The 25,357-nt window shown below is 39.1% G+C and overlaps 1 protein-coding gene across 1 annotated transcript in view; it reads right to left on the minus strand.

Moving 5' to 3' along the window:
- Positions 1 to 16,562, minus strand: part of MMP2 (matrix metallopeptidase 2) — a 31,729-nt gene extending 15,167 nt beyond the window's left edge. Inside the window, exons 1-6 of the mRNA XM_015873862.2 lie at positions 16,265 to 16,562; positions 12,012 to 12,238; positions 9,995 to 10,143; positions 7,752 to 7,880; positions 6,033 to 6,206; positions 391 to 564 (exon numbers count right to left, since the gene is read on the minus strand). Of these exons, the coding sequence (XP_015729348.2) occupies positions 391 to 564; positions 6,033 to 6,206; positions 7,752 to 7,880; positions 9,995 to 10,143; positions 12,012 to 12,238; positions 16,265 to 16,408 (997 nt within the window). The 5' untranslated portion in view covers positions 16,409 to 16,562. The remainder of the gene's footprint in view (positions 1 to 390; positions 565 to 6,032; positions 6,207 to 7,751; positions 7,881 to 9,994; positions 10,144 to 12,011; positions 12,239 to 16,264) is intronic.
- Positions 16,563 to 25,357: the final 8,795 nt, after the last annotated feature.

Here is a 25,357-nt window from a genome sequence, read left to right on the forward strand (position 1 = left end):
CAGGATTTATTTTTCCCCATATGTAAATGTTAAAATATTACTTATTGAGAATCAGGAGTTAAAATTTTGCTCATGCTCTATTCTGTCCCGAATCTTCTCTTTCAGGACCATTAGCAAATTGCAATCTACTCATAATTGTCATGCAGTGGTAGACATTTAGTCCTACGGTTCAATGACTTTTGTATATCCTGGATAAATCTGCTGTAGTACTGTGTGCCACATACAGTATCCCTTACACAGATTGCTCATTTTAGTTACTTCCTTGGCCACCAATACTGAAATTGTACCTGGCTCAGTGACTTCTGTATGTTTTGGTAAAGGTGTGAGAAATATTTTTGTTACTTAAAGCAATGACAAATTATACTGTTATTCATACTGTGTTCTTCATACCAGTTTCTGGGCAGAATCCATATTTCTTATCTCTATCGTAGTCTTCAGTGGTTCCACACCATCTGTATCCATCTGTCCTGCCTTCTGTTGTACATTGGTCATAGGACTGGCCTTGAAATTTAAAGGGAAACTTGCATGGCTGTCCATCACCATTGCCACCCATTGTAAAGAGTGCTGTTGGGAAACCAGAAGAGGAAAATATTAAAACACAATGCTCTGAATCCATGAGAAATCATATTGTGCCCCTGGTGATGTTTGAGGTCTTGACATTGATTAGGTACACATTGTGTGCAGTGTTCACTTAAAGCCTCTGTTTTACACCAAAAATACTTTGATAAGAGAGATGGATGTGTTACAGTCTCGCTAGTGGGGAAATGAGGAACAGAAAGGAATAACTGCAGATAAAGTGGGAATGAAGAAAACTGTACTAAGCTGTTGGAATGCGGTGAGGATTGTATGAATCCTTTGTAGCCTTCCATTACCTAAAACATTTAATGTATCTTCTTCAAACAATGTTTCTAAAAACCATTCTGATAAATGATTCACATTCCTTAGTGCTTTGCTGATTAACATTCATCAGAATTGTTAGCTAGGATGGTCAACCCTGTACAGAGCCTTGGACAGTTTTCCTAACAGCTTTTTGTTTAAGCTTCATACTAAGATTCTAGCTTGTGGTAGAGTTAGTTAAATAATATATCCTGGAGGCATTTCCCTTAGGTTTTGCTTCTCATTTCCAAGCATCCACACAGCTGTGCTCAAGCACTCCCTAGACAAGCAAGACAACAAATCTGACTGCTGGGAGTTCCTCCTGCCTTTTGCTTTGTCAGTGCTCCCAGGCTGATTTTGTTGGGACTGTTTGTTAACTGTGCACATACACAAACAGGTCCCCATGGCTCATCTGTGAGAACAGCAAGTCTCTCATGTAGATGGAGTAGGTTAAACAAAGTCAAAAGTCCTGGGACTTGTTTTAGGATTTGAGTAAAATTTCTGGAATTGCATCCAAGCTGAATTGCATGAAAATACAGAAGGCTCAGAGCAGTCACAAGATTTGAATCTGCCTGTCTTTTCTCTGCCACTCTATAGGCAGGAATCCTTAGTGGTATGACTGTCCCTGTGAGTGCCATGTGCCTCAGGGCAACAGGCTTGGCTAGACTTGCACTGAACTGAGACCTAAACATCCTCCAAGCTGCCATATACTGTTTCTCATTGAGATTTAAGCAGGGCACCTCAGAGTGAAACTTTGAAGACAGGCTGAGGGAGCTGGGCTTGTTCAGCCTGAAGAAGAGAAAGCTGATAGGTGAACACATTGCAGCCTTCCAGTACCTAAAGGGAGCCTATAAACAGGAGGCAAGTCAGCTCTTTACAAGGGTAGATAATAAAAGGAAAAGGGGAAATGGTTTTAAGTTAAAGGAGGGAATATTAGGTTGGCTACTGGGGGAAGTTCTTTACTCTGAGAATGGTAAGGTGCTGGAACAGGATGCCCAGAGAGACTGGAGGGGTCCAGAGCCAGGTTGGATGGGGCCCTGGGCAGCCTGGTCTGGTATTAAATGTGAAGGTTGGCAGCAGGGGGGTTGGAGCTTGATGGTCCTCGAGGTCCCTTTCAACACAAGCCATTCTATGATTCCACGAGCTGTGTGAATTGCCATTGTGAAGAATGCATGATTTGACCTCCTTAAGATCACCAGGAGGACATCTTTCTCCTCTTCCCCCGCTATAAATCCAAAGCTAAATCCCAAACATTATGCAGGAAGGCTTACCAAGTTGTTTACAACTTTGTTGCTATCATTTCTGATGACCAGATAGCTCTTGTAGCTTCAGTGTTTTTGTGTGGGTTTTGAGGGTTTATGTCTTTGCTTAGTCTGATATGCAGCTGGGAAGAGATAGTGTTTATCAGCAAGCGTTACATTTTAGAGTAGGAATAAATAAAAAGCCAATATTTTTTTTATTTTTTTTCCTGGCAGAAGGGCAGCTGAGAAGGGTTCTGATGATGGGATATTGTGACACAAATGATTCATTTTGCTTTTTCCACTTAAATCAGCAATTGGCCACAGGATCAAGGGTATGAACAACTACTGAAGTAAGTTCCTGTCCCAGTACAGAGAGGACTTGGATCTTTCAGGCCTGGCTCACGTGGGAGGGTGTTCTGAACTTCAGATCAGAAGATCTTGCCAAGCTTTTCTCCAGGTCCTTCTGCATCTTTGACATGGAGGCAGCCACAGAGTTCTTATGTCTAGGCAAAAGGTGCTCATTGATGTAATGACGACATACACTGTGCCTCCCCAAAAGAGCAAGCTGTGAATGTTTGTATTTTTTTAATATTCTGCAGTAAATAGGAAACATATTAACTAGGACTACGTCTGCCCTGATTGGAGAAATCCTTTTTATTTTTTAAAAGATAGATTTGGAAAGCAAAATTAAGCTAAGTTTTTGAGATGACTCATTTACCACATGGGCTGCTTCCAAAACTAGATCTGGCAAATTCTTATTTAATAGCTTTTATTATTATTATTTAAAAAAATAGTTAAAGCATGGCTTAGTTGCAGAAAACATAAATAAAGTCAGTCTTGTACAGCGTTCCTTGGAGTGCTTCTGAGTCACAGTCAGAAGAGTTTTTCGTTTTGTTTGATGTAACATCATGTGATGGTAACATCAGAGCTTTAAGTTTTCAAGGATTCCCTCCCTCCATCCCCAACAATTACTAGAAAAGTCTTTGCTTGGATGTGAATGAAAAGTAAAGGGACTAGTTTCCCCAGAACAAACTAGCAAGGACGTTAGTGGATTGTAAGATCTTAAAAGGGCCTGTCTCTTGTTCTGCATCATAGTAAATTCAACAGTTTAAAATTTGTAAAGTTCTACAGCTGCAGCAGTAGATTTAAGCTGGACATAACTGATCTGTGAGCTGCAATGTGCTGTTAGTTCTTCCCAGAAAAATCAGCCACTGGTGATGTTAGGAAACCTCAGGCTGGAAGGCTGCTAAAACCATGTGGCACAGGCCCAAGGTGGAGGTGGCTGCAGCTACAGGAGATGAGGATGCAGCCTGAGAAAGCAGTCAAGCTGCAGTGACAGCCTACAGTATTGGTGACTGGTGCAAGAAGTATTTGGCCTGTAGGAGTTGCAGAGGAAACCTGTTTTTTTTTTCCTGTTTCTCCTATTCAGGACATTGTCCAGTTTTCTAAGTTGGTCTGATACAACCTACTGCCTTGAATCAAGATCTTGATATTAAAGATGGCATAACTGGGAGAACCCCATTGGCTTAAACCCCAAGCCGACAAACTGTGATGTGACCATCTGGTTAGCATACGTGTATTTCATTGGTGTACAAAGCTCTGGAGTAAGACAGATAGCAGTAATGTTAGGTGTCGGAGGGCCAAGATTTGGAGTCTTAACTCCCTGTAGTGTAAGTGGACTTTGGTAGAGAGAGTGATTTAACATCCCTTGATCCCATAAGGTAAAGGAGAGGTTTTACACAGTTGTATAACATGCGTGCAGTACATAGACAACTTTCTGCTTTCCCTTACTTTCCTTTAAAAATGATCTCTTAGCCTACAAATGAGGATACAGATCTGAAATGTACTTTAGAAAGGCCTAGTGCAATACTACAGCTTTAAGGCAGATGTTTCCAAATGAGCACTGTGCCATACCGAGGTGAATTGAACCTAACTTTGGTGAATTAAAAGACAGAAACAAACACCAACAATTAGGAATATTGACTCCAACATAAGCTGTATGATGTAAATCCTCTATCTGAATTTATTAGCAGGGTTTAGCAAATGGAGTCTCGGAATAATGAGTAAACAATGCTGCTCTGAATTTAATAAGAAACATCTGTGCAGAACTGCTCAAGGATCTTGCGAAACAATTACATCAGAAACAAAAGGCTGAAATCGTTCTGTTTCGTTTCAGAAACCTTGATACAAGCATTTCCAGGAACACCAAATTGCAGAACCAACTCCTACTGAGAGTGCTTCACTGCTCCCATTTTCTGTCTTGTATGGTTTTTGCATTTTACAAAGGTATTGGTCATGGTATGCAGATGTCTGTTTGACCAGCTTCCTGTAATATAGGCCTAATTCAAACAGTCTCTGAGCATTTGAGCTATCTTAAGAAAAATAAACCCAATTCTGCTCTTTTCCAGCTGGAAGGATTAACCTATGAGAGGGGAGATTTGAGGGAGGGTGGGGAGAGAAAGAGTAAAAGAGCAAAAAGCAAAGTTTGAGGAAGGGAATGATTATGCAGTTCTGTACATGTGTGCACGTGCCATTTACTGAAGTAAATGAAGAGGCTAGTTCTGAAAGGAATGCAGCTAATTGTAACATCTCTTCATTAACTGAAATGTGTTAAAAGTTCATGTTCTTTTTTCTTCATCTGCTATGCCCATACAAATAGTTGTCACCATGGTAGATCCCAGCACTAGATATGGTATAGAATGGGCAATTAGGTTTTTGGAGAGAAAAGCATACTTTTTTTTAATGAATGCTAAAGGACTGTTCATATTCTGCAACAGATTTTCTCTGACAGCTGTTAGCTTGCTTCTAAAGAAATATTATCTTCTATTGGAAAGTGTACAGTCTTGAAAATAAACTTAGTGCTGTTGTTCCAAGCTGGATTATCATCCGTCCAGCAAAAGTTCCAATATTTTCTGTTTTGCTCTCTTTCATAGCTGCCATTATTTGCTGTGTCACAGTAGTAACAGTTATAGTGGTGATGTGTGCTCACTGCTCAGATGTCAGGTAACAGGAATGATGAAACACTGCCTGCTCCCAAAAGTTGACAGCAATTGGTTATGTAAAAAGGGCAAAAATGAGCATGGGAAACTGAAGTACTGGAACAAAGCGAGTGGTTAAAAGCTCCTTATTTTCTCTGTCCTTGTCTCTTATGGCATTGATTTATGAAGGCTGCAGCTAGTTATACTCAATTGCCTCTCTGAAGTTTCCCTGCTGTGTGATATAAGGGAGATCAAATTAACACTTTTACAGGAATGAATTGTCTGAAATCTTGTATCCAGTAGATTAATCAAGAATTTCAAGAACACGATTGCATTCCCAGTGTTTACTGGGGATCAAGCTGTCAGGTAATTTCATTATAAATATCATAGTCATGCAGTGTGTATTGTAGAAAAAGTAATGGCAGCATGACAACATGATACAAAGAGCTACCAGTTGCTAAAATAAGTAAATTGATATGTGAGGTTAGAAATTTGCCTTAATGGGCTTCATCCCTAACTGCCAGACTTGAGCAGTTGCTGCTCTTGAAGGAGACGGCCTGTAATTTAGGGAGAGATTTCTGTCATTTACTGCACTCCTTCTCTGAATTTGACCTTCTCCTTATGTTAACATGTAGTTTGTTCCTGGATTGTGAGATTGAGCCTTTGTATCTTTGATGTACAAATGGAGCCTGCGTTACTTCAGGTGTATTTTCAGTATGTTCTTGTTTTTAGAGAAAGGAATTGGCCTAGGTCATTATCAACTATATACTCTTCTACACCAATGGATTCTGCTTAGTTACAGTGGAGACATTAAAGACCAATAGATCTGAATCTACCAGAAGGGAAGTGAAAAAAAGTACAAGGAGAATGGATAGATTAATCAAGTAAGGGAACAGTCTAGGAGGAGGAAAAACATTAGAAACAATTTTTTACTTACACTCATGGGGACAAAAGCCATATTTGCCATCTGCATCAAAGTCTTGGGTTGTGGAACACCAGAGGAATCCATCATTACGTCCTGCATCTGTGCAGCTGTTGTATTCCTTACCATTGAACCAGAAGGGAAATTTGCAGTATTCACCATCTGCATTTCCATATTTTACTCTAACCACTGCAAAGAGAACAGATGCAATGCTGAAATGAGTCACTGACTGGAGGATATTGGTGTAAATGTAGTGTGGATTTCTACTTTGAAATTCTATATGTTATTGGTCTCTCTATTGGCAAGGTGGTCATAGCTGAAGTAATAACTGGTAATTTTGAAAGAATTACATAGATATTACTCATGGTGAAGTGTTAGAATTGAACAGTCCTTAAAATCAGCCCAGAAAAATAAATGTGTTGTTACTTTGGCAATGCAAACTTATATACATGCTGTTAATATGTTTAGTAATTGAGTTTCTTTGGTAATGTGGTGTAAAATGTTCAGTATATTTTGAAAGTTTCCAGGCAGCACGTTCATGTTGAGCATCAGATTCAGCATACTTCATGCCTCATAAATGACTTTGGTATTTGCAGTTTGACTGAATGAGATCTGCTGCTGCACTGAGTGATTTGGTGGTAATGCAGGCACACACTGATCCTGGGTTTTATTTCTATTTGTCACACGTAAACACTTCCCTTAAGTCTGCAGTACTGGTGCTCTGAGACACGCTTCTGTACAAACAACTTGCGTATCCATAGTATTTCTTTGAATGGCAGTGAGTAATAGGATGCTTGTGTAGGATATCTACACATATGGAAAACAGTTTCCTCCTGTTCACTGTTGTTGCTCTTGGGCAGGGATGCTTACCAGTTATACAGCTACACATCAGTGCTTGTGCCAGAGATAAAACAAAGCCAAAGTGAAGGGTTTTGGCTATTTTGATATTGAAGTTTAATTATTTCCTTTGACTGGGAGGACAGCTGAGGGAATTAGATTTTGAAATGAAAAGCTAACATAAGTTTGTATTCTTATTCCTAGTTTTCCCATTTATTCTACAGTGAAAGAAGTATAGTTAGTAATGTATGATTGTGGTGAAGCTTAAGCAGATAAAACATGTTCCACGCTGCTATTGCTTGGTCTTTCTTTTCTAAGGTCACCCAGTAGTCTTTTTGGTTGCTTCCTTATAAAGATCACAAATCTTTACTAGGCAGTAAAAGTTGTTATTAACCCACTATTTGCATGGGAGTTTATGTTTCATTTGTTTTTGACAGATACCATCAGTACCTAAATTCTAATTCAGGTGGATGATTCAGTTTTTAAAGACTGGAATCATAGCTTAGGTCCTGTTAAAAGAGAATGACAGTAGAAAAGCACCCAACACTGCTTCTTAGTAGTAATATTACATCTTGGACACCTGAGAACTAAAGCATTCAAAATCAGTCACAGCTCTGTACTTCTCCCACCCTTCAGCAAGGCTCTGAGGTGTCAGGCTTGTTAGTTCAGTTTTTCAAGGGGTAATGGTAGAGGAACAGGAATGGAAATTCCACAAAACGAATTACACAAACATTTTGTTGAGAACAATTAAAATTGTTTGAACTTATTTTCATTTGTAGTAATATTTTCCCCTAAAACCTATTGACATGTCAATGAAAACATTTAGTGCAGTTCCTGAAGCAACATCCTGAAGCAGTTAGCAGACCATATGTTCTGAAACATTAAAAAGTTTGGTACCTTGCCCTTCTCCAAGAGTCCACAGTTCATCATCATCAAAATGGGAGTCTCCTCCAATTCCTGGCCCTGGTGCAAAGGCGTGAGCCAGGAGACCGTCTTTGCCATCAAATGGATAGCCATCACCATGTTCTACAGGAGAAATCAGACAAAAAAAGCAGTTTCTAATGACCTCAGCTGTCAGAATGGACACATGAATTATGATGATTAAATACACTTTCTCATCCAAGACAGTGACAGATATTCTAGTGAGTGGTATGGGCTGGGCTGGCTGGCAAGACTGAAATGGAAAAGAGAAAGTCAATTCTTACAAAGATCTTCAAGTAACAGTCTTGCAGTTGTGACAGCATGTTATTTTATATACCAAAAGTGTTGTGAAAGCAAATCAGACTTTGAAGAACAGTGAAATGTTGTACACTGCATGTACGACTGCATACATGCTGTTATTTCTCAATGGAGACTAGCAGGAGCTGTGAAATAAACATTGTAAACGAGAGGTGTTTTTCAGAGAACTTGCATCAGTCCAAAACAGTTTTGAAAGTAAAGGTAGATTTCTTTTTTGCAGGATTCTTTTGTCTGTTACACCTCAGATTGCATAGGATACTGGGAAAGCAAATCATCTGAGTGCTTCTCAGTAGAGAATCTCTGGAAAGTTAGCTCTTATTCAATGCCTGGAGTCCTGTGAATGAGCCTATCCCTTCTCCACATCAACCACTCTGAGATGCAGGCTGCTCACGGGGCAACAGCACTTTAAGTAGCTCTCCTGTTATTGCACTGTAGGCTTTTCTTGGAAGTACACTGTGTGTGGGTAAGGGAGGCTGGCAAGGGCATAACTCTGGTATTCATAGCTTTCCCACCACACTGACCTGTGCAGCAAAGCTGGCTGCCAGCATCTCCAGTTGCATCATTTCAAGCTTTTCAGTCTGATGTCTTTCCATTTAACAGAAACCCTCAATACACAGGCCTGAATCTCTGCTCTGTTGCACTGATTTCTTGCTGCTGTCAGACTCTTAATACTAGTTCAGTTCATTCATTCCAGCAGGCTAGTGTGTCAGTTGTTCAGGGAGCAAGAGTTTGACATGAATTTAGAAGCTTTACTCCCATTATCTGCTTAAGAGAAGCTGAAAAATGAACAACTTTGTGGATGTCTCGACTCCTGTGAACTTATAGGCAACAGGGTGATAAGAATGAATGAATGTGGGAAAAATTCTCCCACTATTTCTGAGCTGAGTGTGATCTGCAAGTACTAAAATCAGCAGGAACACTTCTGCTTTTGTAAGGCTTGTCTTGTGAACCAGGCCAGCCTGGATGAGGATCTGAAGCTTTGGGTTCTATACAGAATCTCTGAGGCTTTTGAAGTCAACTCATCAGTAGCTAAAGCAAAGAAATCCAACTTGAAATTAAGGCTTTTACAAAGAGCTCAGTTATTCTTTAAACTGTTTGCTTCACTTCCAAAGTCTACCTCCCAAGTAACTGGCATCAGAAATGTCTTCATTAGTATTAAAAATTCTTGGACTGTAAGAAATTAAAACACTCCAGGTATACACTGAAAATTGTGTTCTCTCAGAGGAAACCAAAATTAATTGAGAAGGCATGCGCAACTGAAATGAATCAAGTTGCTTATCGTCAGCAGGACTAAAACCAGAATTCAGCTCAAAAGCCATACTTAGAAATTCTTCAAGACCAAAGAATGTGTTGAAAGCCTCTCGTCTGCTATGCTAAAGAACGGAGAGCAGTTGAGGAGATAAATTGAAAGTCTCAAATCCATTTTTAAGGCCCCTCCATACATTAGGACCTCTGCCACTACCACTGGAAAAACAGGCATGGAAGTGTAAATGAAGGTGATGGTGGCATTGCATTGTCTTCTGTTGCAAGAAGCCATCTTGCATCTGAAGATCTATATCAGTATTTCCCATTTCTATTTCTGGTTTGTAAATTTATAGAATAAAATGTTACTCCTATTGATTCTCTCTTGCATAGATAAATATAGAATATAGAATATAGATACAAGTATTTTTTTCTCTCAAACATATATACATATATATGTATATATATATATGTATGTATGTATATAAGGAAAAAAAATCTTAGTGAAATTAGATCATAGCCTGCATGAGCCAAGTGCAAGCCAGGACAAGATTTGCCAGAAAGGCTCATGAGTCTACTTATTGAGGGTAAGTCATTCCAACATGAAGGATTAATGAAAGGAACAAAACCAAAACCATATGTAAAAATAGAAAATATACCCCATCGGCCAAAATTAATCATAATGTCTGCCTCTCCATCGTTTATTCGGTTGAATCTCAGTGGTGTGACGTCACTCCAGACTTTAAAGGCTCGGGCAAAGGCATCATCTACCGTCTCAGGATCCAAATCCGGGGTATAGCCTATAATCCTTAGACATAAAAAGAAGAATTAAGAAACACATACCTTCCCTCCCACTATATGTTGCTTACTGATTGAAATGCTGAAAACACTTTGAAATGGGTTAAGAAGTAACACTGCTCCACAGGAGGTACAGACTTTATGCTGATTCAAGTGCATTCAGAGGTGGTAGTTACTACTAAGTTTTTCTTTGGAATTGACACAGCATCGTTAACTAAACAGTCAGAGGCTGTAAAACTTGCATGGTGATGGGCCTTGCAATAAGATACTCAGTTTTGCATCAGTGCTGGGTTGCTGTCAGGACAACATCTTACATTCCTTCCCTCCGTAACATTTGAGATTTGTGTTTTTGTAAACTACTTATTGAGCTTGCAAATCATGCTGTCAATTTAGACCTGAACATGCCAATTCATCCCTTTTTATAAGACTTGCCAGGAAAGGAGCTCACTAGAATTCTGATAGTCTCAAGACTGGCTTATTTTGCTCTTTAATAACAAGAAAAAAGCAACCCTTCTCTCTCACTTTGGTTATTAGCTATATATTGTTTTATGCCAATTGAATGATAGTTCTTCAGCTGTGTGTTGGTTACACTGGGAGTAGGATAGGATATTTGGGAATGCACAGAATAAAAGCATGTAGGATAAAGCCTTAGACCTCAAATGTGGTTGGTTTTCTTGTTTGTTTGGGGTTTATTTATTTGTTTGTTTTGTTTGTTTATTCTAATTGAATTTCTCAGTGCTTTGCATCACAATCATTTTCTTCATTAAGAAAATTTCCATTTATTTTGTTGCTGTTGCTGTGCATAACAGGTAAAACAACTCTACAGCAATCTCAAGCCAAGCCAAGCACTTAAGACATATCTGCTATTTTTTCTTGCTGTTTGTAAGTGTTTTGTCCCAGACTACCTGATCCACTGGGTTGTTTTTATTATTGATTTTGACTATATTTGTTCATAACTCCTCAAAGTAAGAGTGAAAAATGAAAATATGCCAAACCTATTGAAATAGTCTTGCTTTAAATAATTTTTCTTGACAGTAGCTTCTGGTTATATGTGTGTGCTTTCTCTGTGACTACTGTGGGGTAACTTTGAAGCAGCTTAGATGCCCAAACAACTGCAGGATACTGCAGCCTTCTTTCATGAGAGCTGAAATCTCTTGAGTTTGCGACTGTCCAAGGTATGGAAACAGAAAAGTGTGGTGCTTTACCAAACTGCGGTAACTTGATTGCACCTTTGCAATTAGAAGGTTCTGTGGTCATAAATAAGTGTTCTTAAACTGTTAGAAACAGTACACAAATGGACATATTATTTAATATATTTTTAAGTTATGTTCCTTATGTTGTTAGATGATCTGTTTAACATGGATAGATGCTCATCCTGCACCTTGTTTAGTCGTTTGCTCCTTTTATTACCTACAACTTTTTCCTCACTGACTGTCTACTGAAGCTGAGTTTTATTTCATTGGGTTCCAGATTGTTGAAGATTATAAGCTGATAAATAATAAATATGTTTATTTGTTTTACTTGATAATGGCTGCTGACTGCAGAGGGCTCTGTCTTCCTACCTCTTTTCTGCAGCCAGTAAGTCCTTTTGGACTCCATCAAGGAGATGGGCAAGTAATGCAACAGAGAAAGAACAAAGCCAAAATCTCTTTGGGCCCAACCAAAACCCTAAAACTGAGCTTTATATAATTATTATTGAAACTTTTTATCAGAAATTTCTGATGTTTGTTTAAACATCTAGTAGTCATTCAAATGCAAAGACACTGTAATTGAAGAAATACTGTCTAACCCACTGAGCACCTACTCCACTTTGAGGTTCCTTGTTTGGTTGGTCCTTAAAAGTGTTCAGGTTATGTATGAGCAAAACCCAGACAGTACCTGTAGGTTATATGGTTCTTTTCCCATTTTGGCTTTCTTGGAAAGAAGTTGTAATTGGCCACATCTGGGTTACCACAGCGGGGTTTCTTCATTGTCTCGATTGTATTTTGATCCAAATCTCCTGTTTCAGGCAGCCCAAAAAACTTCTGCATTTTCTTCAAAGTATCTTTCAGTACAAATAAGTTGCAGTTGTCTTTGGGGCATCCATAATATTTGTTTAGGTATTGCTTGGGAAAAATAAAGCACAGAACAAAGGCTTTAAAATTCATAAAAGAGATAAGTAATCATTACAAATAAATACTGCAATTCCATGTTAGCTTTCCATCTGAAATTTGCAAGTTTTCTTTTCAAAATTACTATTATTAGTAGGTCAGGGAGCAGCAAAATCTCCTCGATTGACACAAACCATCCTTGATCACACAACATTACTAATTAATTAGTCATTTCCACTATTAGCTATCACCTTTGGTTGAGGAATTGCTTTATTAATAAGTAGAGCAAAGAGCTTTAATGTTGAACTACAAAGTGAAAATGAGTTTATCATTTTGCTTTCTTTATGATGTGTAAATCTGCTTACAGTCTTAGATTGCATATACTTTTTTTCCGGGAAGCCTCTGTGGATTATTGAGAAACTTGTCAAGTTAGAGTATCAAAGCAACCACACACACACAAAAATCATTAATTCATACCACAAACAGCTATTTGAGCGTCACGTGTGTTTGTTTTTTGAGTCAACCACTGCAAAGACCTGAGGAAGAGTCTTTGGTATATCTGAGTTGGCTGAACACTGTATCTGAACAGTGTGTACATACTTAAAGGCCCAATTGGGAAAAAATAAAAAAATAAAAAATAAAAAATAAATAAAAGAAATAAAAGGAATAAATGAAGCAAAGAGCATGTGACACATCGTCAGTTCATACCTTTGACCCACTGGATGAAATTTGCAGACACACCATTGTGGTTCCACTTAAGTGTATTAAATCAGCCTGCTGTGATATGCTCCCTCTGTCCAAGGGGACCAGTGGGTTTGCCTGTTCCTTGGCAATTGTTACAGTTAAGCAACTTGTCTTTCAAATTTGTGTTAATAAGTTGTATATTTATGCTATTCTAAACTGTAGATTCATAGCTGTGGTCCTAAGTATCTGATCATGGTCTCCATCTTCTGTGCAGAACACACTAAGTTTGCACGAGCAGTTTAGGATTTAGGGTTGTTTTTTTGCCCTCGTAAATTCAGTGTTGAGTGCCAGAATAACTGAATGTCTTTGGGCAGACACCGACCCTCTGAGAATGTCTGGTAGTCTGGCAGTCTGTAACATGTGGTGAAACCTGTCATGACAACATTGTCGTCAAAGGTAAAGTGTGACCTCTCATAAGAGAGGATAAAACTTTCAGTTGTATCTTCAGCTGTGTAAAGTCTTAATCAGCTCTATTCCTATCTGGGAATTAACAGATCCAAAACAAAGACAGCTGGCTATTTTGAACATTTGGATTCAGTATTTGGATCTAAACTGAATTTGATTATTTTTTCAAGCTGCTGCCTTAGCTTGGACTATTACAAAGGTAGGTTCAGTTGCACTGTTTAGACTAGGTACAGTTCTGGATTGTTAAATTTACATTCTCTATAAAGAGTAGATACAGCCGCATCAAACAGCAAGTGTCCCCAAACTGATGTGTAGGTCATCTGGACTGGTGTAGCATGGCACAGAGCTGAGAGATGCCACTCCCACGGATTCTGGTAGATGGAAATGCTGTAGATTACTGATTTTTATGGCAAAACTGTCTTTAGCATGGGGACGAAAGTCCTTCAGGTATTGTATCCGTAATATTAGCTACAAATCCAAGGTAAGAAACCCAAATAAATAAGGTAAGGGTAAAGCATATCAGAAATATCAGAAAGAATTGGTTTTTTCCAAAGATTCTAAAAAACTTGACAAATTGAGTGTGCATTTAAGTCCTTGTGCCATTAAATATTCCTGAGGGAAACCCTACTTTGTGTATCTAATTAGTTAACTGAATTTCACCCAAAAGAAGAGGGAAAAGACCTCTACATCAGCAAAACATAGGAAATGACATTTGATGACTGCAGTTTGTCTGGACATGGATTTCATCAACATTAAGTCCCGGATTGCCTCATTTTACCCTGCATAGGAAATAGTTCATAGTTGAATCAGAAAAGATTTAATCAGGATGTTACACCATTTTCTTCAGGAGGTTCTCCACTGACCTACTGACTAAGCACAGACTTTGCTTAGTTTTTATAACATCATATTCTGATGTGGTAATTCTCCTGAAGAGAATGCAACACTGGCAAGTAATGGACACACAATGGTTTCACCTTTGCTGTCAACAAGTTTCTGTGTACTCAGAGGAAATGGGGCCTAGGACTTAATGTGAAAGGCACTAAGAACATAAACAAGCCAGTTTGGAGAATCTGTTGTTATCCTAATTATAATTTTCATGTAGTTTGATTTATTGTCTTACACTTCTGTTTGTATCTGCCAGTGGTACACCATGGTATAACACAGACTGTACATCAGAACTGAACTTTACTGATGAAAGAGGATGCTGCTCTTGCCAATTTAGGTTTATAAATATGATAGACAATGAAAAAAACAGAAAATGAGGCACAATAGAGAATTGTATTTGGTATGTTTCTAAGTAAGAAGTTAACCCTCCTGTCAGTTCTTCCTAAAATGGAGATTTTACTGAAGATGAAAATGAACATAACCAGCTGTTCTATGAGGAGAGAATCTTGAAGAAAATGCAGTGTCTGTGTAAACCACATCTTGGCCTAGACTGCAAAATTCAGTTTCCCCAGAGTCAGCAGGGAGCTGTGGTGATCTGGAATTTTGATCCAGCCCATTAATGAAACAGGGTCCAGCTGCAACATAGCAATTTGTGTTCTGATTCTGAGTGTTGGGGCTGTGCAGACGGAGAGTGTGAGAGAAAAGTAGCCAGTTAACATTGCCCAAGAATATTACCAGAAAGACAAAGAAGAACTGCAGTGTTTAAACCAGCTTGTAATTTTCCTCTGAGTACACATAATAAATAGGTTGTTCCAAAGAAGCAGAGATGAGGGGAGATGCGGATTGCTGCTATTTAGTAAAATCCTAACTGTGTCTAAAAAAAATAGATTGTTTAAGGATGGTTAAATTACCATTAGACAAGTATGACTCCCCTTTCCTTTCCCATACATGCTGCCCCCACCCCCTGGCTGCTGTGCTGCCAAGACAAAAGCTCTGGTGAATTTGTCTTGTTAAAGGCTGGAGACTGCCCTTTTGGGGTCAGTTTATCTGTTTTTCCTCAACTTTCCACCACAGCTCCCATCTGGAATTTCTCTCTCTACCCTCCCCCAGGCTGTTAGCCTGGCAAGCTTTCCCAAGATGCACACCAGCTCCTAAAGAACAGCAACCAACTTCCAACCCTCCAAATTCTAAAATAAGAATAAGTTATCTCAATCTTCCTTAAAATGGAGTTACTGCTGAAGAAGAGAAATGTCTATAATTTACATGATAAAATTAGTATGATCCATCTCCCCTTAAATGGATTTCCCCATTGAAAGTCATTTTTATGAAGGTTCACGGGGCTTAAAATGAGGTTAGAATAAAATGCTGTAGAAGTATAGCTATAATTTGCTGATGTCACATTCAGAAATCCAAACTGTTTTGGTTTTTGGTTGTTATTTTTTTTTTTCTTCTTAATTTGAAAAGAATATTTCTTTAAACCTTTGAGGGGTTTTTTTGAAGTCAGAACTAGTCACGATGGCTTCTGAAACTCGAGCCAGCTTTCAATTGTAATTGCCCCTTAAAGCTGTGTTTATGCAATGCACAGTAAACAGTCTGGAAAACAAGATCCTGAAAGCTGTGTGATACATGCATTAAGCCCAGATTTCTGTAAGTGAATCTCAATAGCCCACGGTTCTATTTGATATAAGTCAAAAATTAGACATTTTCCACTCTTACCATTGGAATCTGTTGATTACAGTTGCAATGATTTAATGAAACTATTTTGTTCGCTCAGACTTAAGGAAAAAGAAGATTTTTGCTGCCTTTAAATTTTTAGAGAGGAAAAACATTACTTGGCTCTAGTTTTTCCTTCTGAAAGCTGATACCTTTGCTAGCTAGCGAGCACTTCCAGAGACTATAGAGAGAATGCTGCAGTCATTTCCAAGCCTCAGCTGAAAGAAGAAAGAAACAGCTGCTTATGAAAGAAAAACGAAACAAATCTGAAGCAAAGATGAAACCAACACTTACCACTGCTAGCTCTTTGTCTGTTTTTGGTGTGCTGTCTCCGGGGAACTTAATGATTGGTGACGGTGCAGCTAAAGTTTTGTTAAAAAGATAGACTTGGATTAATAGTACTTTAAAAATGAAGCCAAATACACTGTGAGTCTTCATTCTGCCTATATTTTTGCAATCCTCTCTGAAAAAAGATCTTTCTAACTGGCTGTCAGTTACTTTAGCTGCACAGTGCACTAGTTGCTTATCTGCGCATCTTAACTCTCTGCACCGTTTTCTCTTTTGCTTGCTCTAGCAATTCCTTTGTATGTTTAAAACATCCAGATGCGCAGTCTCAAGCTACCACAAGAGGAAGTCTGAAAACTAGTGGAAACATGAGAAAAGGGCAGTTACCAGATGTGATTGCTGTGATTTTAAGGTAGCAACGGGCAGATACTTATTACTGCAGAAAGAAGCCACGTTTTCTCCTTATTTGCATACACTGAAGCATTTAGTTATGCCAGAGAGCAGCAAAGGGCAAGACCTGACTTAATACTGAAGATGAAGTGTCTCTTGTATTTTCTAAATGAAAACAAATAACAACAAAACAGCCACCCCTAAACATTATTTTCCTTCCTAAGTATTTGTGTTATTCTTTACCCTATTTTCTTGCCACATATTGCTTTAGCCAGATGTGGTTACAGTCCTACACAGTGCCTCTTGGTAACTATTTTGATGGCATAGTTGGAGGCAGACCTGGCATGGGCTGGTGCAAAGGCTTCTTGTCCATCTCCTGCCTGGGCTGCACAAGTTGGTCCCTGTGTATGGGGCTCACCAGCACTCCAGCCCTGCTCTGTGCAGAGAATAACCAGAGCTCTGAAAAAGATCACTGAGGGCTTGGTGCAGCTTTTATGACAGCTTAAAGCTTTGCCACCAATAGGGGTGGTGGGTCACTTTTGTTTTTCTATGAAGTTAGAGAGAATCTGGAAGATGCAGCAAATAGGAACTGTGCCCAGCGGTTGGTAGGGTGATTTTATACAGAATTCCAGGTCTGCTTGCACTATGGGTTTGGCCCATTGGTGCAGCTGTATGTCTGAAATTCTGGTGCAAATACTGCCTTCATCATGGCTGGCCTTTTTATTCCTTCATAATACTGCCAGCTTTGAGGTGTTAATACAAGCTGAATATTATTTTAGCTGAATAGCCTTAATCTAGGGGCTTGGCTCATGGCTTTTTAAGACAGGAGACTGGCAATTCTGCATGAATGCAAACTGTGTTCTGGCCAGCCAAATGTGTCACAGAACAGTTTCTATTCAAGGTGAGTCCAGCCGTCAGGGTTCCTCTGAGCTGTACGTCAGCAGTGAGGCTGTGACAGCTTTCCACTGCATGTTTCTAACCGAAGGGTTTCTGGGTATAACTCCTGTTACCAAATAGTGTTGTTAATGAAAAGTAAATACTTTGCTGGTGTTTGGTATTTATTCAAAGTACTTTGATATTTAATTGGAAATATTTGGTATTGACAGTTCATTGTCTTACACTAATGTTGAGTTGTTTTGCTAACTAAAGCCTATGCCTGTGAACTGAAGAACCTTATATAAAGACAAGGGTTGCAAACCATGGGCCAAGACCTTCAGGAAAAAAAAACATTCACAGGGGTTTTTACTGCCCATAGAGCTTGTCTGAAAAGCACAGCAGCTGTATGCTTAGGCACTGGCTGAACAGCCATGGGGAGCAGCCCTCAGTGTCTGAGAAAAAAGAAGGGGTTGCAGTAATTTGTGTGTGAGCAGGGATTTCTTTGCAAGCAAGTAACTCTCCAGTCCTTCCATGTATGATTCCAGTGGCACTTGAGTTACAGTGAACAGCTTTCCTCTCATGGTTCAGCTTTTGTCTCCACAAACAGTTGCTACCTTTGGATTAGTCACATAAAGTGAATGCAGTTGTAGCCACAGCTACATCCTTTGTCTATTTGTGGAAAAAATACTTAAAAGTTCCACATAAACTCGATATAATTTAAGATATTTGTGTAATATGTATGTTAAATTATCTCTCCTGAATCATAGAAAGTTGCTTTCTGGTTATCATGTCAGTTTCAGGTAAGAATTACTCTATACTTAGGCTTTAAAACCATCTGTTTCAAGAAGTATGATGTCAGATTTGCATTTCAACTGGCTATCTTCATGAATTAATAAGAACTGTATGGCAGAAACGTTCTGAGATGGTAGATGCCTCTTTTTGGGACATACTTCAGTAATAACAATAAAAAGAGAATTGTGAGGTCTTGCGTTATTGAGCCGTGACCTATGTTTCTTAGGAGATCTGGCTGTGATAAGAGACACACGAGTATGTATTAACATGCTGTTTTTATCAAAGGATTATTATGTTTTCAGAAAATTATTTTTAAATGATTGAGGAACACTCAGCAGTTTCTGGATTAGACTTCAGACAACGTCCTGGGCAATTTGCTGACACAGTAGTCAACCCTCCAGAAATACACTATAGCAATTCCTGCTGTCATTCATACTGTCAATTCCAAAATTATATCAAAAACGGGTGATTTCCTGGTGGTTTCAGAGAAATATATTAGGCAAAATGTCGGTGAACACAGTCTGTAGGAAGATGATGGATTTATTCGTAGTTTTTTATTATTCACAGCAGGGTTTTATGTTTTAAATTGGTTTTTGCCATATGTTTGACTTGTAGGATGCTACAGTAAAGAATCGAAAGCTCCCATACTGGTTCCAGACTGAAGCTCCACTGAACCTGAGGGCATATGACTCGATTAGCTACTCACTGCTATTTCCTAATGGCACTTCTGCTGAAGATGGACTGTCTATGAAAGTAATTGTATTAGTAGACTAGAAGAATAGATTCTTTCTGGCATTTTGTGCTGGCAAAACACTAAGCTCCAAGTGTCTGTCATTCTGCACCTGTAAGAAAAGAAGTGGGTGTTTGCTGCTGTGGACTGATGGAGGTGTATGCCTCTGTAGGGACAGAGAAAGGCAAATATTAGCAGTTTATCTGTTTTAGTAAACTCATCTTCAAAAACCAGTGATTGCTCGTGGCACTGCCCATTTGAGTTTAGAAGGGTTAATAACTTTAGTGAGAAATCATTTGCATGGCAGTCAAGTGAACTGTTCTAAGATGTCGTAAAGAGTTGATCCTAACATAACATAAGCCTAAAATATTAGTATAATTTGTTATTTGGATATGTTCTCAGCCTTCTCAGCAGCTTGCTCAGACTCCTGTGGTCCCACTCACCATATCTGACCACCGCATGAGGGAGTCTTTAAACTTTGGAAATTGCTGCATGTGTGTGTGTGCAGAGAAGAGAGGAATGAAAAATACATGAATGGTCAGCAGTTGGTAGGAGTTATGAGTTTCAGCATTTAAGGCAGCAACTACATTCTTGCCTTTGTTTCTCTCATGCCTTCCATTTTAGGAAGTTAGGTTCCAAAGATGTGAAGTTCCCTTGACTCATGGAGTTTGTTTGTTAACTCACTACTAAATTAGAAATGAATTTTTAGTAAGTCTGTTATCTCTTGACAAGGTATTTGTTCTTCTGTCCAACCCAGAAATGCCTGCTTCTGTCCTCAGCTGGTGTTAATTGACATTGCAAAGCTTCTGTTAGGTGAATTAGTTCAGCGGAAATAAGCTGAACAACTTCAATCAAACCCCAGCCCATGTTTGCATGTGTTCCTGCTAGAAACTTCCTTGTGCCTGCTTAATGCTGCCAGATGTTCAGGTTTAAAACACCAACTTGTTAGATAAATTTCTCCTATCCATACGTACTGGCTTAATGCAATTCTGACCCACTTAAACTATATTTGTTTCAAGTATTCGGTTGTATAAATTGACATTTGGTGAGTTTTGGTTTTTGGGGTTTTTTCTCAACTTGAATTTGAGGCATGACGATTACTCTGTTGTTGAACGTTCTGCTAGCTAGTTAGTTCAGAATTTTGAAAGCCTTCATGAATTTGGTTAGAACCTATAGAACTTCAAACACTTCTGCTAGAAGCTGATCATTACCTGCTTATTCCCCCTGAATTTCAGGTGTGTTTGTTTAGATACTGACTTACTGTAAAATAGTGTGTTGATATCATTTTAGCACATGCTCAAGTAATTCCCTTGTAGCTTGTAGAGATGTTGAATGTAAAGAAAATCAGATTGGTCAAGATAAGCTGCTCAAGGAAAGCCAACCCAAGTTGTCTCTGGCTTTCTCGAGAGCCTTGTTTGCCAGCTCCTGCGGGTCTGGCCTGTCCCTGCACCCTCTGGTGTGTAAAGAGAAAACAGAGTTCAGCTGCTCCTCAGCAGTGAGGCAAGAACAAAGTTTTAGTGTCAAGCTTTCAGTTGCAGAGGAGTGTGAGGAAACCTCATTTTGGAAAGCGAGTTAAGCTGGTTTTGTGTAAGGATTTTTTTGGCTTAGTTTTGAGTTATTGGGATACTCTGAAAGCAGTGCATCTGTGAAGTGCAGAGAAAAGCTGAGTTATTTCCAATGTACTCATGCTTGCATTATTGTAGCATTTCAAAGAAAACCTTCTTGACTATTAGTACCTGATGCTATACTTGTATTTCTCCATTTTTACCAATTAGCTCTTTTCTCAAGCATCCAATCACACAATAATTTACCAGGGCATTCATTGCATTAATTGCATGTGTTCATTTGCATTTTATTTTGTGAAGTGTCTCAAAAATAAATATAGGAAAAGAGAAGGACCTCTCTATTTGAAAATGTACTGGATCTTATGGATAAAGCATGCAGAATGAACTTGCCTTTAAAACTTCACATCACTGGGTGCTTGGCAGAAGAAGGAAGTCCTGATGCTGCTGTATTTGCTTAAGCTTGGTAAACTCAGCATGGTCATAAGTAGCACTGGGGGTGGATCCTGCCATCTATATTGATGTTGGCTTGCATCATATTTTGTCAGCGACCCTGTTGATCTTAGCGAGGCACCTTGCTGTGAAGGATGTGAGGAAGCATGATGTTGCCCAGCCCATAGCTGGTAAGGTAGCCATAATGTTACTGCACACATTAATAAGACCAAGAGCTAAGCTGATGTGTTTGTATGATCGACTCCAAAGACACACGGTAGCAAGCTACATAAATTCAGCTTCTCAGACTTCAAGAAGAGTACCTCACTGAGTGACCCATTTATTAAGTGCTGGGAGGATGCATAGTGCTTGCAGACAAGGCCATGCCAAAGCTGGGCTACTCCCACTGCTCTGCTGTTTGTCTTCATGGGAGATACCTTTGTTGGAACAACCAGCTAGTGCAGTCCCAAACATGTCAGAATAATTCTGCTTGCTTTGCTGCTGCTGCTCAGCAGCTGCCTGTTGATAGGCCCTGTACATCTCGCTTGTCATTATAATGTTAGTATTCAGACACCAAGGGGCTTTAATTAATGACTTTGAAGATCTGGTCTTTTATAATTCATGACAGAACTTTAATTAAAATCAAATATACAGCAGTTGAACTAGCAAAGGATTTAAAGTGCACAATCTTTGATAGAGAAAGTGATTCCCTCTGACCACCAGAGGTGTATTCTGAATGCGAATTCCATTTCATTACAGCAGAGTCAGAGAACAGAATGGGCTTTTTTTGAAACAGATCAGTCCCTGTTGTTATAGACTCTGGAAAATGGTAAAGCCTAAAGGTCTATAGTCATTTGATTCCTCCTCCCGTCCCTCTTCTAAAATGTCTGCATTAGTAGAAGAAAGATAAAAGGATAGAAATTTGTGTGATGTTTACATACTAATTATTTATACAGACTATACAGTGTGAAATGCTGTATATGTATCAGGTACTCAAAGACTTGTCAAGGCAGTAGGCAAATTCTTATTTCACACAAATGGAAACTAATGCACTGCTTTCAGGCAGGGAAGGGGAAATTAATGTATTTTTGAAGAATTTAGAGTGGTGTAGTAATCAATTATATCTTTTTCTCAACTATGTTATGTTAGCTGAACTTAACCAAATATGTAACAGTACACTGCACATAGAGTAACATGTAGTACCAGGGAATATGGTTTTGTTTCAGGTTGGTCTTACTGTATCCCCTGAGCCACCTACATTTCTTCTCAAATACATTTTTATCGAGGAATCTTGTGCTGTTATTGCATTGACTTCCCAAAGTCCTCTGAATGGACTTTTGTCTTGCTGGTCACTCTGCCTTCTTAGAGTAAAGGCTTTGAGGATGCTTGTGGCTTTGATTTTACATCTGTGCACTGTATTTTAAGAACTGCTGACTGATCTACTGAGAGGTGGGTGTTCCTTTCTGTGGCAACAGTTGATTGTTTGGGATTGCTGAATTTCCCCATCATGCATATGGAGGATAGTTTGTGATTGTCGCTCTGAAAGTAATGCCTCCTATTTATCTCCATGGAAACCACAACAGATACAAAGAGCACAGTAACACTATTTTTCAATGTAGTCATACTGAGCAGTATTTTGTAGCATCATATTAGGAAATCTTTGGATTACTTTCAAGATCAGATCTCCAGGAGTATGCTTAGTGTCTGTACCAAGGCAGTTCTGGTGGTTACAGGCACTGCATGTGCTGCAGGAGCTGTTTGAAAAGGCTGCTGAAGTACATCACTCTCATGGCTTTTATTGAGCAGTTTACCTTATTAGTAGATATCAAGGTCAGCTCACTTTTCTTTAAAGAGATGTACGAGATCATTGTTCTATCACAGAGCTCTCAGGAATGGAGCTGGCAAAAAAAAACCAGTTATTGGTGTTTTTGATTCTCCTGGTTTCACAAAATGCACTACATCTTAGATAACTGTGCAAGAAAACCCAGTCACTGTAAGGGTAACGGAGGGAAGAGTCTGTCTGTTGCCTCAAACTTCCTTATGTTGTTAGTGCAGTCAGTGCTTCTCTTACTTCTGAAGTTAGAGCAATCCATAAGAGGGAATGTCACAGTTCTAGGGGAAGAATCAAGACTGTGATTGACTGGACGTATCTTTTTATTTTTTAATTTTTAACCTATATGTGCAAGAAAGTTCAACATGGCAGTTCCTATGGAGTGGTAACCAAATCATTAATAGTTTACTCAAAGTTTGATAGATAATTGTTTTCAAGTATTAGGGATCAACTGCCAATGGCAGTTTATTCTTATGGCCTCAGTTTGACAGAGTGCTTAAGCACTTGCTTCTACTGGAAAGTGACATAAAACTAAAGAGGTTATTCATATGTTTAAATGGTGGATTAGAACGTATTTGGGGGGAAAAAATAAAAAGCATTTAGCATTGCAAATAATGTAAATCCTATAGCATCAACTTCTAATGGTCTGAAGTTCAGTCAGAAGAATAATACAACTCATAAACAGTGTGAAGAGGGAAGCAGGAATAATAGCAAGACAAATACTTAATGCCTTCAAAGCATCTTTCACCTGGTGAGTTCACACTGCTGTGTGAATAAAAATGGTCAGCATTTCAACAGCAGTGTGAACTAAGCTCAATATCTCCTTTCTCAGATGGGAAAGTCAAAGCACAAAGACTGAATGATTTATCTGCATGAATTGGTAGCAGAACTAAGAATCAAATTGTGGCTTGGCTCAACCTGCCGTGGTATCATTGCTCATCCCAACTACTTCATCATTTATGCTATACAGAAGTGACAAACTGCCATTCAGCTGGATAATTTTTAAGTATGAATTCTGTACAATTCTCATTATTTTCCAGTTTTAATTGTTGCTGGTTGTTCTTTTGTTTTAAAATGAGCTTGTCTTTTCCTCTCCTATGACACCAAGCTGTGGATTTAGTTTTTACTGCATTAATTCTAGTCTTAACTCTGATTGAACGGGGCAGGACAAGTCAACTTGTTCAGTGGTGGTACACTGCTAAAACAAATCTGTGATTTGGGAAAGTGATTTCTTTCTTACTGGTGTATAATAATAGCTGTGAATTCTGTTACTTGCTTCCCATTCTGAGAGTTATGCAGCCACGTTTCTCTAACAGACATGCAGTTCTCCCCTGAAGCATGGACAGGACCTTCGGTCATGCAGATCAGGCAGCTCTCCTCTCTCCCTTCTCTATGTCTGAGAATGGATTTTTAACAGTTCTTCACGTGTAGAATATACTACTAGAAATACTCTTCTCATCATGTAGTAAACTGCAGTTTTTATTGCTCAAGGAAAAATGCTCTTACTCTGTGACCTATTTTGTGATGTGTCTTTCTAGGACTTCAGCCTCATCCAGTCATCTGGCTGCATAAAGTTGCTGTTCCTTTTGCCCTAGCATAGTATATAGATGCACAGCTCGTGGTTGGCATTCAGTGTGAAACTCAATGTAGTGATATATCTGAGCATCATGGTCATGCAATGCCTGCTTCTGGTTATGCTAATAAAGGAGACTTCTACTAGCAGCTCTTTTCATAAAGTAATTCAATGTTTCAAAGAGTTTGGTAAGAATGCTTTGCACCAGCTATAATAAACCCAAGCTGTTGTGGCTTAACCACGGGGCTGTTGGTGACTCAAGACAAAGACACTTGCTAAATGGTTGTTAAGGTGCATCAGGGTCCTCCCGCTCCATGGTTTAGCCACATCCTTATCTTGTTCCTCAAATGTTACTTGGAGGACCCAACTCCAGGAAGCCAACACTGCTGCAGCGCTTTGCAATATAACCTTGCTATGTCTGAAAACATAGCATCAAATGAACTTGGAGCGGAGCTGAGCCATTCGGAGCATTTGAACATGAAATATCTGCCATTTGCTGCTGTTTGCTGTTCAGCACGACTTTAAATATACAGAGCTATTACAGAACTGGAGCCGGAAGATTTTTGGTTTTTTTTTTTTCCTGCCTTATAATACAAAACAATTGTCAGCGCTGTTTAGTCAGCCAGTTCAGCTGAGGTTATAGTGATGGAGCAGCCAAGGCTGGCGACGTCTGTCCCAGAGAGCAATACTGACACTCTTATTTGTGTCCTTATACAGTACAGGAAGCACTATATTTTTTCCTGGAGATTGCTGCCTATTACTTCCTGGACTTTCAGTAGTTGAATGAAGGCACGGGGAGGGTAGCAATATGACAGACAGCAAAGTTAGGAGATAGCTCTCCAGCAGTGTGAGGAAATGAACAAGAGATTGTGAAACCCAGCTTCTGTGAACAGACCCATAATAATAATAACATGGA

Source organism: Coturnix japonica, chromosome 6 (assembly GCF_054131305.1).
Source record: "Coturnix japonica strain WE chromosome 6, WE-NBRP24, whole genome shotgun sequence".
NCBI classification, from domain to species: Eukaryota; Metazoa; Chordata; class Aves; order Galliformes; family Phasianidae; genus Coturnix; species Coturnix japonica.